General features: G+C 35.9%; 1 protein-coding gene across 3 annotated transcripts in view; it reads right to left on the bottom strand.

The window, feature by feature from the left end:
• Nucleotides 1–20,234, bottom strand: part of TNKS (tankyrase) — a 174,580-nt gene that overhangs the window by 12,776 nt on the left and 141,570 nt on the right. The window contains exons 16-25 of one of the 3 annotated variants that reach the window (XM_027122750.1): nt 19,729–19,948; nt 19,319–19,428; nt 12,957–13,145; nt 10,816–11,053; nt 10,145–10,227; nt 3,312–3,432; nt 2,003–2,100; nt 1,759–1,833; nt 937–1,042; nt 154–340 (exon numbers count right to left, since the gene is read on the bottom strand). In XM_027122750.1, coding sequence (XP_026978551.1) covers nt 154–340; nt 937–1,042; nt 1,759–1,833; nt 2,003–2,100; nt 3,312–3,432; nt 10,145–10,227; nt 10,816–11,053; nt 12,957–13,145; nt 19,319–19,428; nt 19,729–19,948 — 1,427 coding nt within the window. Of the gene's footprint in view, nt 1–153; nt 341–936; nt 1,462–1,758; nt 1,834–2,002; nt 2,101–3,311; nt 3,433–10,144; nt 10,228–10,815; nt 11,054–12,956; nt 13,146–19,318; nt 19,429–19,728; nt 19,949–20,234 lie in introns of those variants that run through there. The other 2 variants (XR_003436266.1, XM_027122751.1) reach the window with 2 other exon arrangements.

Here is a 20,234-nt window from a genome sequence, read left to right as displayed (position 1 = left end):
AGGGGCTGATCAGCTATTCCTACCCAACCCCAAAACAGTCTGACTCATTAGGAGTAAGACTGAGGATGACCTGTGACTTCTGCAGAGCCTGAGAAACCAATCTGGTTCATGACTTGAGGACAGCAACCATTACACAGAAGGCAAGATGCTCACCTGTGACATATGTAACACGACCGGTCTTTGTGCGTAGGGCAGCCTGTTCCTCCCCCAATTCCGTAAACGTACTGGTTGCTTTTAGAAGAGTTTTCAGCAAAATAAATCCCGGCACCAAACATTCCTCCTATATATGCATGTCGCTCATCAAACCCTTTATGAATAATGGCATTAATGAAAGGAGAACCTAAAAATATAAAGACAGAAAGATCAGTTTCGAGCACTTTTCTAGAATCTCAATTAGCTGCATACTAGTTGCACTTGGCAGATTAATACTAATTAATAACGCCTAAATGAAAAGTTTATTTTGTAAGATGGTCTACTTACATAAATTATCATGTACTAGAATCTTATCAGGGACCCATAGCAAGGGTGTCATATGGATTTTGCAGACGGCATGAGATTTTAGATAGCAAGGTACAACGTGGCTTTGAAGATACAGATTATTTTACACCCAGTCCTACTTTAAGCAAAAACAGATAATCTAATAAACTAAAACAATTATGCTAAACTACAACAAAAAGAGTATTTCACTATCTAGATGGCTCAGTGTGCAATTTAAGTTCTGAGACAATTTCAGATAAATTATTTTCACTGTACATGCCTTGGAAAGCCTGTACTAACATGTAATGCATTAGAAAGCTGGTACCAACATGTAGTTAAAAAAAAAAAAATCAGAACAAACCATTTTTAACACAACACTAATATAGTCAGTAACACAGGCTTTTCACCCTACTGGAGTTTGCAAACGCCCAGAGAGATAATGACTGTCGGGACACTCACCGTGAAATAACATGCGCTCGTTATGGTGGTTGTGATTCTCCTCAGACACTTCCTTCTGTCTGTGACAGAATCGCTCTCTCAACTTCTTGTTGACAACTTTTTGAATCTTTAAGGATGAGGAAGAAAGAAGTGAATTAGTGAAATGTTTATTAATTGGTAGTTTATGATTTAAAATAAGAAGTATGTTTTCCTTTAGGGAGGTTCAACTTGTTTTATGTTTTGTTTGCTTAAAACATTATTTAAAAACGATAAAGTTGCCAGGCCAGTGTAATTCAGTTAATACTCTGGCTTTTAGTGACGTAAGTTTCAGCTACAGTTTTTGTTTGTTATTCTGCACCATACCTAGCTATACCTCAAAATCAACTGAGGACTTATTGAATTTCAGGATACAGGGGCTTATAAATCTGTACTTTCAAAAAGCTCCCCAGGTAATTCTGATGTGCACTGGTGTAATTTCAATAGGTCCATTAACCCAAAGGGTTAACCCAGTTCTCAATTGATTTTATTCATCTTCATGACATCCCTCTGAAAAAAAGCATATGGCAGTCATTTATTCCATGTTATAAATAAGATACTGAGATTAAGAGATACATGCATACTGATATAAACACTGACTCAATTAAATTGATTGAAAATCCAGGCCTTTAATGCTACTTTGAAATAGTGATAACAGAAATTACTGTCAGCTATGGTCCAAATTAGTGGCTGAGCTGGGAGTCTTATCGCCATGTTTGCCTCACTAACGCCAGCTGCCCCAGCCTATGTTTGATATTCAGGCAAGCTGTGCAATCCAATTTTCACCCTGAAATTTTAAAAACTTACTCGAATGACATTGTATCTGTTGAAGATGCCACCAGCATTACCACCATCTCTGTGTTCGCGAATTGTACTTTGCATCTATAGAACAAAAGAGAGTAACTTTCTGAAAATACGCCAGTGTGTAATTCTGAAGACATTCCTCCTGTTGTTTTCAAAAGTTCAATTCTATTATATTGTGTCACTGATGAGTCTAAGACTCAGCACAGATTTCAGGAAAAGATAATTAAAAATTTTCATGTACAATTACCTCTTCTTCTACTGACTGATATTCTTTATCTTCTGGAGCAAGATCCAGCAAAATAGTTCCCTGATTAACACAGTGAAAAGTCAAATAAGGATTGGTGCCTGCAGGAGAGAAAAATTAGCATATTAAACAAAGGTCCACACTCTTCAGGCTCTATTTTGGGGAACACTTGTCATAAATAATAGATATTTTGGAACAAGTCTAATGTATGTGCAATTTGAACCTAATATATAAGGTTGTATTAAGCAAGTACATCCAAAGACAAGAGAAGAAATGGAGATGTGTTTGGTGATCAATTTGATCTGTTCTTACAGAGGTCCTTGTACATACACACAGCAGGCTCAACAATTATTTGTTGAACTGAACTCAATCATGAACATACATGATGCTGATACAAAAGAAAACACAGTGTGATTACAATGTAGTGTGGTCTAAAATATAAGAATTATCCTCTAAAAGAATTATTATCTGTGAGATGACTTGAAATGGTCACTTATAATAAGTTTAAAATACATTGTTCTTGTTAATTTCATTACCCGTGTTGATTTAGTACAAATAAGCAAGACTCAAGCTCAACATCTGTTAACGTTTAGTTTCATGTCACTCTTGCAATTTTATTACCTCTGCAGACTAAATGACTAATTCAAGTTGTTTTCTTTCTCTCCCTTTGCTTTCCTATAGCGAAAGCACTTCTAACAAACAGAGAACAGGGAGGCACACAAAGGAGAAAGATAGGCGCGTAACAGCAAAGTACAATGGAAAAAGACCGAGCTGACAGTTGTGAGGGAGGGGAAAAGACACAAGATAAGGTAAGAGAGAAAGGTCAGATTATGAAAAGCCATGCTATGAACATCTGATTTTATCCTAAAAGCAACAGTGTTCTATTGAAGGGTTTTAAGCCCTGGAATGATATGATCATATAGTCATTTTGAAAAGTGCCTTCTGGTTACAGTGTAGGGAAGGTACCAGAGGGGTGGCAAAGGTGACTGTCAGAGATAAGCTGGAAGGTGGTTGTGAGAGTCCAGGAGAGAGATGACAGTGATAGGGATTAGGTGACAGCAGTGGGAAAGGACAGAAGCACAGATTCCAGAGATATTTAGGATACAAAGTGTTGGGGAAGAGGGAAGAGTGACTCTGATTTCTAGCTAAAGCAACTAGAGGGAGAGCGAGGTCAAGGATGGAGACGGGGAGGCAGGAGGTGCCACCCCAGCTGAGTGCACGAGCTCTGGGGTCAGGCCACCCGAGCAAATGCCAGCCTGGACTTACCTTGTACCACTAATTTCTGAGATCTATTTATTTTTTAATAGCTTACCTTGCTGTCCACCTAAGAGTCTTTCTACTCCCTTGATTAATTTATGGCGGTGTCCGTATGCGTTGATGCCTATTTCTTTCAACTCTTCATGGCCCATATCGGCCAACACATCTAGTGTAATCTGAAAAACGAGTCAAAATTAATTGCTACATCTTTAACAGTTCCTCAGATGATGAAAACTTTTCCATTTGCCTTCAATGCTATAGCATCCAGTCAAATTAAGAAAATTCTTCTGTTTCCTTTATAAGCATGAACTGATCATCTTCTTAAAGTTGCCCCCATAAACTTATCAGCTTTTTGCTCACTTGAAATACTCCCTAATTTGCTTTCAGTCAATGGAGAATTAAAATGGGAGAAATAATGCTATAGAAGTAGAAAATGGTCATTGCTATTTTTCCTTTTGATTATTTAATTCTACCACATTTTGCTTGCCTCAAGATATAAGACGGAACAACCAGTAGCCTGAAAATGGGGAAATACCAGATCCCAACATCCAGAAGGTAGCAGAGGTGAATGGTAGGGAACGGGAGAGGTGTTCAGCATAATGAAACAGGAGAAGCTTTAGGGAAGTAGCATTTATATAAAAATAAGAAGGAACTTCCTAGTGCTAAGAAGTATCCGAGCATGGAAAAGGCTGCTTTAGAAAGTAGTAAGATTTATATCACAAGCATTTAGTTAGATTACAGACCATTTTATATAGAAACTATATAAAGAATTCCAATTTGGAGAAGAAAAAAAGAGAGTAGATAGATGGTTTTTAAGGTCTCTTCTAAATTCTCAGATCTAACAATCCCTGAAGCCTAACATACATTCTATTTTTGTACAGAACAATGGTTTTAAATTTTTGGTTATTCGTCCCTGTAGATGGAGATGGTTAGCTGCCACGACTCAAAAGTACCAGATTCCTTTGCTGACTAAAAGGAACTGTGACTCTAGCGTCACCCAGTGGCAGTGCTCTGAAGGCGCAGGGTGAAGTCCTGGGCGGCCACATTTCTTGAGGGATGAACTGCAATTTTCAGCTCAGAAGAAGCTGGCCCCTCTGACAGCCCAAATACTACTCCACAAGATTAGCCATTGATTTTCTCTTTCCTCTGGAAACGGAGAAATCCTTTGAGAGACACTCTTTTTCCCACTCAAACAAGATATTTTTATCTATCCATAGCTCTCTCTACCTTTATCCTTGCACATAGTATTTTAAAAAACTAACATATTAGGCCTGGAGCTCTGATGGTTTTTATTGTCAAAATGAAATACTATATAATGAGTCCGATCTCCTCAGTGCAAAAAGCATACATCATTCATTCTTGGAAATAATTTACTTTATTGCTCCTAAGTGGCCATTTAAGAAATAATCGCTCCATTGCACAAAATGGGCAGTTCACTTCCAATCACCCAAAGGAAGTTTTCAGCAGAGCTTTTAAAAAGCAACAGTTTTGAAATATGCATCTTTGAGATGGAATAGATCACAACATAATAGGAGTCTTTACATTTTTAGCTAGATGTGATTTTAATATAATTTGGAAACCATGCACAAGGTTTACTACTTTACTGATATTCCATTCTTTTTTCCTTCTAAACCTCACATAAGGTTGACATAAAAACAGGATCTCATATCTATGTGGTAGCTTCAATTTAAAGAGTCCTTAGCTTTTCTGAATTGATACGTATAGTGTATGTCTGAAAGAAGCAGAAACCAGGCCAGCAAAACATAGTATTAGCTTCTAGAGAAGAAATGGAGAACATTTGATACATTTGTTCATTATATATAGCTCCAATCGTGAATGAAATGAATACCTCATTTAATACTCACAATGACTCATGAAATACTATTACCGTCCTTATGAGAAAATTAAGGCACAGTGAAGCCATGAAAATACTACACAGAAGAGCTGAAATGTATTGCCATACTTGTCTTTCCTCTTGCTTATTTTTCTTAAAAAGGATGACTAAAAAGCTAACATAACTAAACATTAAATTTAGTTGCTTTGAGTTACGTGGTACCCTATTTGTCCTCATATTTTTTGGAATTGGCAACTGGAAAACCTTAAATGACAAGCTGAAGAATTTAGATTTATGTTCACTAATCATTCATTCATACATAATATATTTAATGAGTACCTTCTGTATGCTAGATATTTCCAAAAAAGTAACTAATTAAACATTTCATTTAATTCTAAAACAACCCACTTCAGCTCAGAAAGGTAAATAACTGGTCCAAATTGGTAGTAAAAGAGTGGAGCCAGGGAACAAACAGAATCCTACCACTACAGATCACGCTATTTCCTCTACCAAGGAGATAAAAGGTAAACACAAATATTTGGTAAAGGTTGGTAAATGTTTTGGAGGAACCCCTATGGGAACTCTTAGGAAGATTACTTACTGGCTTGAGGCTACAAGTAGGGGAGGGAACAAAGAAAGGACTAGGAAGGGGATCAGGAAAGGTTCTTAGAAGAAAGTAATAATTCAGCTAAGGAAGAGGACTTAGGCAGAGGAAGAAGGGAAGGGTGTTTAAGACAAATGGAAGACCATGTGCAAAAGGAAAATCAAGTGAGAGACTACAGAACATTTGAGAGACTCGAGCAATAAAGTTCATAATGATTAGCGTATAATGTATATACAGGAATAAAAGAAGGGATGGACAGAGCAGCAGGCTAAAAGCAGATCTAATGGGCTTTACACACCAAGTTAAGACCGTGTCCAAAATGTCCAAGAACACCTTTTCAGCAGAGCAACACAAAGGTGTCTTTCAGGAGGATGGCAGTATGAAGGGCAGATCTGGAAGGGAAAGTGACTGTGAACAAGATGACGACAGGGTGGAGCGGATTGGAAGGGATGAATCGGAGAGCAATTTCAAAGGGACAGGTGACAGGGCCTGGTGAATAGAAACAGTTAGAGAAAAAAAAAAGAATGGGGGTAAAGATTATTCCAAAATTCTGAAGCTGAGTGAATATGAGATTATTGTGTTAATAAAAGAAATGGAAATAATTGGAAGTAAAACAGGCTAGTTGGATTTTAGGTATGTTTCTCCAAGATTCAAGGCTTTTATACTGCTAGAAATATTTTTCTGGAAATTACCTTTAAATTACCTCACTTTAAAAAAACACAAAACCTTAACTTAGTTACATCCAGGAAATTACAAGTTTTGTTGGGCCAGTTATTTATAGTTAGCACATGTTAAAACCAAATTATAATCTTTAAAATAAATATTATCCATGTATCAGCTAAGTCATCTTGCACATAAAGCAAATGTCACTTCAAGAGTGTTACTTTAAGAAGGGCTGCCTCTTGTTTCTAAGATTTATTCATTTTCTCTGGGGTGGAGTGAGAAGAATTGGAGTTTTAATGAAAAAGGCCTTTCTTTTACTTGGGCTTAAAAGATTGCAGGCTAGAGTAACAGTAATTAGAACTAACTTTACAATCATGTTCATAATGAATTTCTTGAGTCCATTCCTTTGTCTTTAGAGTCTGAAGTAAAAATTTATATGGTCACTTTTCATGAAAATATATATGTGGACCATAAATATGTTCACAAGGAATCTTCCAAGTCACGGCATTTATGTTCCAGGAATTGCAATGTAAATCAAATCAGTCTTTCCCACAGAAAAAGTATTCTAGTCAGGAAGCTATGTTATAGAGGAAGGGCCAAAGTGACACTGGTACTATACTTAACTAACTATAAAGGACATAGGTATATATTATTTAATATAGAACTAGCAAAGTATATACGACAAACAAGTCAAGTTAGTTAAGAGACTTCAGAGAGAATAACTGTGAAGGTAAGAGGTGAGGCTATGATGCTCTGAGGGAAGTTTCCCTGGAACCAGAAATAAAAGAACTATGTTCCCCACTCCACTGAGAGAGAAGAATCTATCAGTAGGAACAGAGGCAATAAGATATTATGTGTCAAAGCATCTCAGGAAAACAGGACGACTCTGCCTTCAGCTCAATAGACATGAACTAAATGGCTACAATACATACACCCTAACACTTTCCCTCACCTCACAAATACCTGGGCCTCATCATATATTACCGGACTGACATAGAATGTTAATGGCAGAAAATCCTCTGGGTAAGTTATGGAGAGGGTTACAGAAGGTATTACTCTATAACTAAAGGCTAGTCAAGTAACAATTGTAGTCAAAATAAAACTTTAACTGCTTGAAGACTGGGCCAAAAGACAGTCACACAGAGTTCAACACAATGAATGGTGATATCATTTGTCTGGAGGAAAGAGCTATGCTAGGTAATAGACATTAAATGGAAGAGTCAACATATTGATAAGAAAAAAGATACAGAAATTATTCTGGCAAAAGGAAAATCAATGGAACCATTTACTCAGAACAAAACTGAAGTGAAAAAGATAACAATGAAACTGATGAAACCAGGATAAGCTGTCAAAAGGACCAACTGTTAAGACTAAACTATTAAAATCAATAAAGTGAGATAACCAGGCCACAGGAATCAGTTACTATAAAAGAGAATATATAAAGTAAAACAGAAAAAAGAAAACATAAAATTATGATGCGAACTGACCAGAAGAGTAGAAACTGAACTCTTGAAAAACGGTTAACTGGAATTATTTGAATTAGCATCTGTTTTTATTAAGCAAAGATATGTGAAATTTCACAGTTATTGTGGATATGATTTGGGAAGAAGGGAGATGGCTGGAATATGGCTTTAGCAGAGGATACTGCTTCTAAAACAGCTTTAATACCTTCAAGGGAAGGATAAAGGAAAAAGAGTCTTACTGTTTAGGCTATTCTCATAAGAAATCTCCAAACCAGAGGGTGAATCAATGGCAGGTGCAGCTTAAAGGAAAAGGAAATTATTATAGCAGTTTATGAAGTCCTCCCCACCAGACAGAAGATACAACTGATGTTTCATTAAAGTATATTTTAAAAACTGGCACAGAAGCATCTGACCGGGAATTTTAACTATCTGGACTTTTGAAAGTATTATTATATTTTACAGGTAAGGCAAGTGATAGGTTAAATGCCTTAATCAGAATCAAGGTCTTCTTTTAGTCCAGTGCTATTTCTACCCAACTGTTTTGATCATCAAGAGCATTAAAGATCAACTACAATATATAATATGAAGAAATTCAGCTAAAAAAAAAAGACATTAGAAAATCTTAGCATCATAATTGATATGAAAAAGACCTGGAGCTTTTAATTAACTCTAAACTGACTATATGCCTAACAAAGAAATCAGATGGGGCAAAGAGGCCAGTGAAGAATTTGGACACTATATCCATATAAAGAATAACTGAAAAAGAAGGTGAATTTACACTAAATTAGGAGAAACTCTGTAAGGGTGGGTGGGTGGTTGGTTGGAAGGGTAAATCCACGATGTTGACTAGGTCTTAGAAATATAAGAAGGGCTATATTATGTTGTAGTGAGCTGAATGGTGGCCCTCAAAAAGATATGTCCATGTTCTAATCCCCAGAACTTGCAAAGAATCTTTTTTGAAAAACTTTTTTTACATCTTTGCAAATGTAAATTCAGTTAAGCATCTTGAGATAAGGAGATCATCTAAGACTATATGGGGAGGCCTTAAACTCAATGCAAGTGTCCTTACAAAAGACACACAGAAGAGAAGACAGACACAGAGAAGGCACGGTGAAGATAGAAGCAGAGACTGGAAGGATGTGGCCAGAAGCCAAAGGGCCTAGAAGCTGGCAGAGGCATGGGGCAGATTCTCCCCTAGAGCCTCTGTAGGGAGTGCAGCCCTGCCGACACCTTGATTTTGAACTTCAGGCCTCCGGAACTGTGAGGGAATAAATTTCTGTTGTTTAAGCCACAGATTTGTGGGAAATTGTTATGGCAGCCCTATGAAACTAATGCTAGTCTAATATGTAGACCAGAGGTTAGATTTCTGTGCAAAATAGGGTAAAATGTAAACATAAGATTAATAGATTATACATGGGGCAGATTTGGGTGTACTTTAAATTATAAGCATTTTATCATACCTGCCCAAATTGTAACAAGTTATTGTCCACATGGATATAAAAAGGGTAATTCCTACATCTGGGAGAATGACTCAGTGACCTCTAGAGATCTTTGCCACTCTAAGATGCTGTGTGTATTAGTAATAGTCAGGTCAAACTCAGGAATTTATTATGTGATAGTTAATGGTAATAAAATCATACAGTGATAAGTTAAAAACTCATTATCCTGTATAAAAACAGAATGACAAACAGAAGGATCTTAATTCATAAACACCCTAATGATGACTTCATACTAAGACCTTCACAGCCATTTCAGATATATCTGAAAATAGGCTAAGTCTATAAGCATATGGCCAAGTTTTGGTTCAGCATTATTTTAGGCTCCAACTAGACAATGGAAACATCATAAAGAAGCAATTTTTAAAACGTACACTTGCCCAAGAATTATTTTGCTATCCAGTAATGGATAACTGCTTCATGAAGATTTTGCTAAATAGTTAACATAAAAATTTCTCACTAGTTTCAAGTGGAGTCTAGTCACATTAGTAATAAAATGAGATGAATAATGGCTAACACTTTTTGGAAACAAACTAATGAGGAAAGATTTTGAAAACATTCTTTTGCAGGGGTTTCATGGCCTAAGTTTTGATATGTAATAAAACATATTGAGCCAGACTGCTTATAAAGATACAACAAAATAACAGACTCTAATCATCTGTTAGACAATTTTGGAAAGAAGCATAAAATACTAGATTCCTCTAGCTTTTTCAGAAATTTGTTTTGAGTTTTAAAAGAGCAGCGAAGAAGCAGAAAAAGAAAGAACAAGTGGCAATTAATAACTCTTAATATTAAATTAAAAAGACTCAACTATATATGAGAGCTTACCTGTTCTGTTTCAAAGATGTCCCGAAGGTGTTCAAGACCAAGGCTTTTCAGGAATTGGCTAATATTCATGTCAAGACCAGCAACTAAAACAGACATACATTAAAGTTTTTCAGAAAGAAGTTTATCAATCTAAAGGAAGTTCCAATATTTATTTAAAGCCGCGGCTCTTTGACACCCTTGGCTGTGCAGATGATTTTACTTCAAGTTATCTCTGAATTTGATGGGGAAATAAAAGCAGAGTTTATCTTATCAGTAGTACTTATATTAATATTATAAAGCATAATATAATGCTTTTAGTGAAATATTTAACAGTGGAATTAAAAAATCCAAATTTATCAGCTATTGTTTCAGCTTTCATTTATCAGCTATTGTTTCAGTTTTCATTTCTTACATAATCTCTCAGTATTTTTCTGATATAATTTCAGTAATAAGACTCACTCAGTTCAATAAGATACTATGGTTGGAAAAGGATATACTGGGATATACATAAGTAAGAACAAAGTAGATGCCAAAGAATTTATTCTACGAAGACATATTTCTTATAAGCTGTTGTGTACATGAAAACTTACAGACAGGATGTCTTTAAGTGAGGTGTTCAATAATTACCAACAGAAAAGTGAATCTGTTCACTTAAAACCGCAAAACCAATACGCGTTCACAGGTGTACTTGCCTTCTCCTTCCTTCCTTTCTGTGCCTGCTGCGCCATCCCCAGCGTTAGACGCTCCTCCTACTGCCAATTCTGCTAAGGGGCCGGCGAGGTTGTCTATGCTGCTAGCAGCAGACAGGCAGGAGGGGGTGGATGCTGGTGAGATCAGAGAGGCACTCACTACAGTAGCCTGAGGTTTAAAACAGGTAGGTAAGGCCTCTGGGGGCATGGCATCTATCAGCAAAGCTCTGATATCATCAGCCTAAAAAAATAAATAAATAAAATAAAATAACACAAAAAATTACGTTTTAAAACAATAAGTTTCTCACTAAGGAGAAAATGCTTAGTGAATTTTTTCTTTAATGAATACTCCATTATTCCCTATTGGGTTTTGATCATTCCTTCCTCCCTCCTTCTCTGATCCACAGCTCCAAAGAGTCCCAGTAGTTTCAATAGGTAGAATGGAGAAACTATACAATTTAAAAAAAATACTTCATCTTTTGAAGATCTAATGTGCAGCTTGGTGACTATAGTTAATAAGTACTGTAAGTACTTATATAAGTACTGTACTATATTCTTGAAATTTGCTGAGAGTAGATCTTAAGTATTCTCACCACACACACAGACAAAAGTTAACTGTGAAAAAAATCCAAGAATATGAACTCTGTTGACTCCTAGAAATACTTTTTAACACTAAATGAAAAGTGTGCACACAATTGTTCATACTTATTACACATGTATTCAAAGGACATGTAAATTAACAAAGATTTGAATAGAGTTAAAAAAATAAAATATTTCATCTTTCATCTAAAAAGGAGCACATTTTAGAATGCTGATTCTCAATCATCTCTTCTTTAGAAGGAGTTTCCATACATAGTATGTGTTGTTTATGCTTAACAACTACAATAATTTTTGTTCAGTTATTTAGTGCATACTTAATAATTTAATGTACAATTAAAATCTGGTGAAACTTTAAAGGGACAGCACTTATTTTGGCTAGCTTATTCACGAACTCTACAGTCTGCTAGGCACAACTGTTGTTAGAGTATGTGGGAGATTGTCCCCAAAGAGAGCCAGCTATCAATTCTTACTTCCATGTACATCTGTGCCCCTCCTTCCATCAGAGGTGGCACCTCCCTTCCCTGGAATCTGGGTTGCCTATGAGTTTCTGTGACCAATAGAATGTAGAGGAAGTGATGTTCTGAGGCTTTTGAGCCAGGCTTTAAAAGGATTGGCAGTTTCTACTTTTTTTCTCTTAGAAGTCATCCTCCCATGCTGTAAAGAAATTCGAACTAGACCACTGAGTGTGACATACTACGCAGAGAGAGGTACTGTAGGATTTAAGGCCATCCGAGATGCTGTAGCGTCAGCTGAGCTCCCAGCTAAAGGGAGCTGGCAGAACAGCAGAACTGCCTAGCTGAGCCCAGTCAACCCAGAGGACTGTGAGGAATTATAACTGTGAGTGGCACTTGGTTTTGGTTAAGCTACTAAGTGTTTTGAAAACTGTTACTCGGCAACAGATATATAAAACAGAATGTGGCTTAGAAAAGTTTTTTGGTTAAAAAATTCTAAATTATGTGACCATACAGTAACTCCCTGATTTCCAGAAAATTCAGGAAAGATGTTTCTTTACATCTTTTTGTTTAAATGTTATGTTAAATGTTTAAATGATGTTTAAATGATATGTTAAATATCATTTAACCACAAAAATTTAATTCTTGATTTTGAAACTATTTCTACAGTATATCAGTTTACTTTTCCATCTTCAGAAGAACGATATACTGCTTAGAAGATAATTTTTTCTTTGACTACCTCACCCCCCTCAGGTAAATTACCATGAACATCAGATGCTCTAGAATAATAAGCCAAAGTAGAAGGTGCTCAGATATTTTGCGAATACAATCTATATACAAGTTTTTCTATGATTCATGTTTTCCCTCCAAGTTAAGTTTGGCCCAAAAAAAAAATTAACTTACTGCTTAGTTTGCCTTAATAGTTTTAAATTATATAAAAATGAGAACTTAAAAAAATTCATAAGGAAGGAAATTTGTTCTTCTTCCAAGAGATATATGCACCACTAGAGGTAAACCTGTTAAGCCCTGGAATTTACTGTCATTTCTGAAAGTATAACAAGCAAGTCTAAATATTTTGAAATGAGGACTTACCGTTGCCAGATCTAAAGGTGTCTGGCCTTCTTGGTTCTTCATAGTTGGATCTGCACCATGTGCCAGGAGTAGGGCACAGAGCTGTGTCCTGCCTTTTTGGGCTGCTTCGTGAAGAGGAGTAAATGCCCACTTGTCTGTTGCATTTACACATGTGTTGTATTTTATCAGTAACGCTGCAATGTCCACATGCTGAAGAAAAACAAAAGGATGCCAAGAGGTAAGAATGAGATTATTTGGTAAAGCTCCTTCAGGTACACTTGTTTTTATTTAACATTTCATTCCCTCTATATCTCTATTCTCATCCTTAACAGAAGTTTCTTCTATAGAAAAAGAATATTCATTGCACCCCTCCACCTGTATTTTGGACTTCATCTTTTCTTGCTTCCTCTAAAATATCAATTCCACAATTATTCTGTTACCCTGTAATTCTTCATGGGAGCCTTAAAAATTTTTTTTATTCAGTCTTATATTCAGATCTATCTTAAAAATAAACATATAAGATGAAACTATTACCTGACTCCAAGTTTCCTAATAATGGGCTAACCTGTTTGTCAAACTTTTCAAACCAGCAACCTATAACCATTGCTTCTCTTTATCTTCCCATTTCTCTTTCTAACCTATTGCAACCTGATCTATTTATTGAAAACACTCATCTCAAAGATTCTCAATGTTCTTTCTTCAGCCTTTGGGAAAGTAACGTAACAAAACATTTTACAAAAATTAGTCTGTCGAGCCAAAATGACTTAGGGGGTGGAGGAAATGTCAGCTGCAGACGCATTAACTAATAACCTGGGCATGAGGTGATAAGATCCTCAACTGTGATGGTTAGAGAAGAACGGAAAAGAAGAGCTAAATTTGAGAAATTTTGAAGGCAAAAAAATCAGGTTTTAGAAAGACAAATTAACCACAGAGGAAGAAAGATGAAAAAAAAAGTCAAAGGTGACTGCCTTTTTTCTTTTTTAATTTGGTCTAGAAGATTAAGAAAAAAAAAAGGTAGATGGAAGCATTAACAGAAATTGAGTAGCAGAAGTTTAATTAGGAATGAAACTATAAGGAAGGTTCACTTGGGGTGTGTGGTTTCTGAGGTACAATATCTAAGTAATGATGTCCTGTAAATGGTTTCACACAAAAGGTCAGAGCACAGATAAGGGGGTCATTTACTTATTCACTTACTCTCTCTTACCGACTCACCCACCAACCAAACATTTGCTGAATACCTATCTGAAGCTGAATTTCATGAGAATGGGAAGAGATGGGGAAAGTAAGGACAGAAGTATCCCAGGATAGAATTTAGGGCATGTTTCTTCAAATTTTCCTTTAAAATTCCTTAATATTTTCTTTGCTCTCTTGAAGACACTCACTTCAAAAAGAATAGGTACTTCTTCTGAGGTAGTATTAAAGTATTTTTTGGTGTTTTTTTTTAATATAATACAAATACTTGTTAATTTTAGGAAAAGTGATTTCAGAAAACAGAGGAAAATACAAATCAGACAACTTCTAAGAAAGCTTCCATATTTGCTCTGACAATATAAAGACAACAACAACAACAAAAAAGAGCATAACCAGACTAGGGCTTCTGAGAACAGGCCATGTTTTGTGATCTTTTGGGGATTATGAATGAGGTATATCATGATTATAAAATTGATTCTAACACAAATGATAAAAATAGGTAACATTTGTAGCACTATCAAAATCACTTAAAACAAAACAGACCCCAGTGATTTATCTCCCTTATTCAAAGGATATACATTGAAAAGAATAGCAATTTTTGTTCAATTAACCCAAAAGCACGCAGTAATTTCAAGCTTCTTCCCAGTAAGGTTATGGGGTGTTTAAACTAGGTTCCTGATGATTAGTTTTATTCTACTCCATTTGTGTTGGCAGTATAATATAATTTGGTAGACTAATTTGTATAGGCTTCCAAAATTAGACAGTCCAAGGAAAATTACGTGTGTGTATAAAATGAATCATATATATGGTATGTATTATTAAACTTTCTTTATATTAAATTTATAGTTTATGCTTAGAGAAACCAATTACGTGCTTATTAAATTTGCTGACAAACATCTGAAACAGCAATAAACAGGAAATACGCTGCCACCCAAGTAGACTAAAAACACAATTCTTAAATCTTTTAAACAGCCACACCACTGGGGCAAAAAAAGTAACTGAAATTTAAGGGTGACAAATGCAATAAATAAGCTACAGCTCAGTCCTATACAATACATAAGAGCAAAGCATTGAACTAGAAGGTCTAGAAAAGGAATTGAACTCTGCTGGAACGTTTCCAGGAGTCAACTTAATATGGTTTCAAAATTCAGCTGCAATACAAAATGCTTTAAATGACAAATGCAACATAAAAACACTGCAAGGGCCCTAATTTAATTTTAGAAAGTTGGGAAGTAGGGAGAAGAGAAACGTGTTTGGGTTCCAGTTAGAGCAATTTAATTGTACGATAATGTCATGAAATCCCCCTAACATTATACATTTTAGAGAAAGCATTAAAAAATGAAAAATTTGAGAGAGAAAACTCAGCAAATTGATTTACTCTTATGAGATAATAGAAAACTACATGCTGTGTGGTAAATAAATATCAATGCTTTATATCTACTGAAGAGCAAAAAAATTAGTTGTCTTGTGTAAATGTATATTAAAAAATAATATAAGGCATTATAATACAAAAACACTAAACAGGATAATGCACATTACCATTAATATATACTCTCATGAAATCTGTAACTTTTATTTAAACTTCTTAAACTATGTCTTTGTTTCTCCTTTTGGAAAAACTGAAGTGGTAAGTTCTTTCTATATAAAAAGGCCCAAAGACACACAGAGAGCTGACTGAGCTATCCAGAGGAAAAAAGGTAAAATATGTATCAAAGAATGATGACCAATAAATAACAGCTTAAGTAACTTTATGTAATTTCAGATATCTCACACAATTATTTTATCTGCAGCTACCAGTCATTATCCACTACTGAAGTCAATTAATCTGTTTAATACTGATATTGAGCTGGTCAAACATACAGCTAATTCCTAAGGCTGTGAGATATAAAAGTGACACACAGACCTTATTCTGACCGGCCCAGTATGAGGGCTGTGTGGATCGAGTTATCTCATAATAACTGTATTCCCTTGGATTTGGACAGAATGCACTTTCCACATGCATGGTCTTATCTAATTATCACAATAACCCTGTAAAGACGGTCTCAGCATCTAAGTTTTACTAGTGAGGACAGTGAAGATTAGAAAGATTAAGGCACTTGCTGAAGACGTGTGGGTTATGGAGGAAAAGATTAAAGACTAGATCCCAGAGGTTCACACTCCAAATTCAGGTCTCCATTTCGCCACATCTGCCTGCATGGTCTTGCTAGACTAAAACACAAGCGCCATTTCCTGACAGGTTGAAAATGGCAGAGAGTATGATATCAGGGAAAAGCTATTTAAGCAGAGATCACTGGGTAACCCTACACCTAAAACTACTCTACCAATCACCTTATCTTAAATATAGAAGCCTCTATTCCATACAAAGTGCCACCAAAATCTCCTTCACAAAACTATCACTTCAGGGCAGTACATCATATACACCACGCAGCCAGGCCAGTCCAAGCATCATTGATATTAATACTATGTAACCAGTGCTCTGCCACCCTAACAGAGCCCTATAATTTCATTAAAATATCCAGCCAAGGCTTATGTGCTGTATGAATAAAAAGGGGCTTTGGAAAGACATATGGATTTATATGTCTAGAGATAATGAAAATATAACTATATCTACCCCTTAGCTAAAGTAAGATAAAGTAGCTTAAACATTTTTTATATCATGGTTAACCTTGGTCCTTATTTTAAGTCTACTAATTGAGACTGAGATAAATACAGATTTGATGTGGTTACTGACAACAGGTTATATGATATACAAACTGCATTAGATAAAATTATTTCATAGAGCAGAGATTCTCAATGGAGGGAATGACCTTACCTACTGCCAACTGAAAATCACTATGAGATGTTACTGGGGGTGGGAGGGTGGGTATATGTTGTACATGGTAAAAACATGGTAACCAAAAAAAGTCAAGAAACCATCAAAGTAAAGGTTTTAGTGAATAAGAGTACATAGTCATTAGCTCACAGATATTTGATTTTTAAGTTTCCAAGTTTAATACAAGAAGGATTTTTAGAGTGAGTCAAAAAATCCACCCACACACTGAGGCAAAAGTTCTTGCTACAAACACACTGTCTAGCTCATTAGCATTCTTTAGTAGAAGGATGGGATGAACCAGGTTGACTGAAACCTCTACCAAATGCCCTCTACACAGCCTGGAGAACTTTCTCTTCATTTTTACCTCCATAAGCTACATTCATTTACAAAGAGCTCAGCAGTAGGGATGTGGTAAAAAGCAGGATAACATAAAAAGAGAGAATGAAACTAAAAATGCTCATGATCTTTCTCACTTGGAGTTAGAAGAGGAGAGCAGGAGTTGTGGATAATGGTGAAATAAGTTTATGAAAACGGGACAGCGGGCCTCTGGTCAGGAGGCGGACTGCATTACACTCCCTCAGCTAATGGCAAGATAGCTGCAAGGGAATACGAACAAAGACAAGGCCGTCCCGCACTCTACCTTATTATATTTAGCCACAAAAGAGAACCACTATAAATTTTCTTTCTTTCACACTGGTCACAAATTGACACATACGTGTAATAAGTAGAATCTCAACACCTTTCCCATCAGAAGAATGAGAATTAAAAGGTAAAATACTTAAACCTTAAAAATTTAGTTTTACTTTCTTCATCCTCAGTGACAACTATGAAAGCTATGAAAGGAAAAGACTGACAGGACTGAACTTTTCCACATCCACAAAGTATGGGATATACTGGAAACACAGTACATAGATCAACATAGTCTACACAGTTGACAGTATATGTTTTACTAGATCAAGTCAAGAAGTATAATTCTACTGCCTATACCTATCCTCACTCATTAATAGATTTATACAGAAGTTAAAAGACACTGATCCCATCAGCTTTATAAACTCTTAACTGATAAACTTTTAACCTAGGCTTAGAGATATGGAGAGAGGATCATGCTAAGAAAAATATTGGACATTATTCTCCAAATGATACATATCTATACTTATAACTCAAAGGTAAAAGGATTATACGCACATGTATATGTAGTATGTTAGCAGTAAATATTTAGCATGCCTGGTCTTCAGTAGAAATACATGTAGTACAGTGAAATTGAGGATTTTATATGAAAGAAGGCTAAAAGAAAATTCTAATGATTTTAATAAAGGATTAATTATCTTTGGAAAGATAACTTCAAATACAGAAGTTTCAAGAGGATTTCAGTACTAATAATATATTTATTAAATCTGATAACTTTCAATTAGCTTATATCACACTTGGAAGTAAAATTTTCTTTCCTTTCTGTCCAACTTGAAACTAGATTGTTTGCTTTCCTTGATTATTCCCACTCAGACATGTCATCTCCCTGAAATACTGGTCTTTGAGAGGGGGCATGAGAAGATGCAGATATTCTCATTATGAAGGGCAAGGGAGAAGAGAGTAAGAGAATATGGAAATCATGGCGATTAGTTTTTACTTATAGTCTGTCAGGCTTCTGCAAATCTAGAAACTGTCCTCACCAATAATGATTCCATCTATGAGAGCCCCTAGTATGTACACTCTGGCACGTGTGCATCTTTACAGTCAAATAGGGATTCTGACAAGCACAAGAGCATTCATCTTCTTCCTGTGTGATTCATCAGACCTAAAGTGGGCCTTGGTGACTTCCAGGCAGTCAGTCCAACAAATGTCAAGGCACTGGAATACAACCCTCTTCCTCTTTCAGCTGATGATTACAGATTACAGTTACAGGGCTTTGCAAGAATCAGTTGTGACTTTCACTGTGGGGTTTCAGCTAGTCATCTGAACTCTATGAAACCATATACACCAACAGCTCAACCATTTTCTTGAATCTTTCTAAGATGCTGAGGATAAAAATAAGCAAGCATAATTTCCATGCCTACAGAGGAACCTCCTGGCTTTCATAGTTTCTAAAATCTACTTAAGGTAGAGTTAAGATTTATTATCTACATCAATAAATATTAACTGAGCAGTCATTACATACCAATTATTGTGCTAGATAATGTGAAGAGACCAAAAAGCTATAAAAAGTATGGTCCTTGGCCAAAAGATAGTTATGCCTGAGAAGGCTAGAAACACTCTGAATAGTAAGATTAAAACTGTGCTAAATTATGCTGTTGGTTAGCTATCTACTTATTGCATGCATGGTATGCATTTAACAAAGTAGTAAATATCAGTGAAGTTTTCTAGACTTTAACTTTAGCATGCTCACCCCATAGGATGCTGCATTGTGAAGAGGAATTAAACCACCTTTGTCTTGGGCATTAACATCTGCTCCGTGCTCTAGAAGATATTCAGCTACTTCCAGGTTATTGTAGCCTGCTGTTAGAATGAGAAAAGGCAAATGTCAGCTTAAAAGAAAAAGGAAAATATGTATATAAATGATAAGGACCAGAAAACATTAATACTTTTTGCTTTACACTACTATCACATAATTAAGTATAAGACATTTACAATAAGAAATTTATATAATTTATAATAAGAAATTAATTATTTAAAATAACATCAGTCAAGCATTTTCTGAGTAGCACTCTTCATGCTCAGCATTTCTTTCATCTTCTGGCGAGCTGTATTAGGCATCTAAGAAAGCTCGTGAGCCTTGCAAGTGCTGGTGATGCGTACCTGCCAAGTGCAGAGGGGTTGAGTTCCTGCCTTGGGTGTCTCGGCAGTTGATATTCTCTGGGGTACAGAGCTTCTGCACTCTTGCCAGGCAGCCCTTCTTGGCAGCATCCAACAAAGCAGCGTCTCCTCTCAGTAAGTCCTGAATATCTGTGTCTCCTTCTTTTACCAAATCTAAAGGTGTATTTCCATCTCTGTTCTTTTTAGTTGGATCTGCTCCATGCTACAAAATAACCAAATGGGGTTTGTGTTTTCTGTAGTATCTTTGTTTTGTTTCTTTATTTTTAACTTCACCTTCACTCATCCAAAGAAAGATTATCGATTCTATACACATTGTGAAAAACAGAGGCAATATTTGGTCTTTCTTGCAAAATTCCTACTTAGCAATATACTGAATCAGCTTTCTAACTATCAATACTTCCCAACCAAAGCCCCAAGCCTCAGGATCAACAGTGATGGTGAGTGGGAAAGGTGTCGAGTGTCTTTAACTTTTCGTATCATATACTTTC

This window comes from Aethalodelphis obliquidens, unplaced genomic scaffold (assembly GCF_003676395.1).
Source record: "Aethalodelphis obliquidens isolate GAN/ISIS:26980383/991018 unplaced genomic scaffold, ASM367639v1 scaffold25, whole genome shotgun sequence".
Lineage (NCBI taxonomy): Eukaryota > Metazoa > Chordata > Mammalia > Artiodactyla > Delphinidae > Aethalodelphis > Aethalodelphis obliquidens.
The sequence above is the reverse complement of the archived record's forward strand: the minus strand, read 5'-3'. Positions and strand labels throughout refer to the sequence as shown.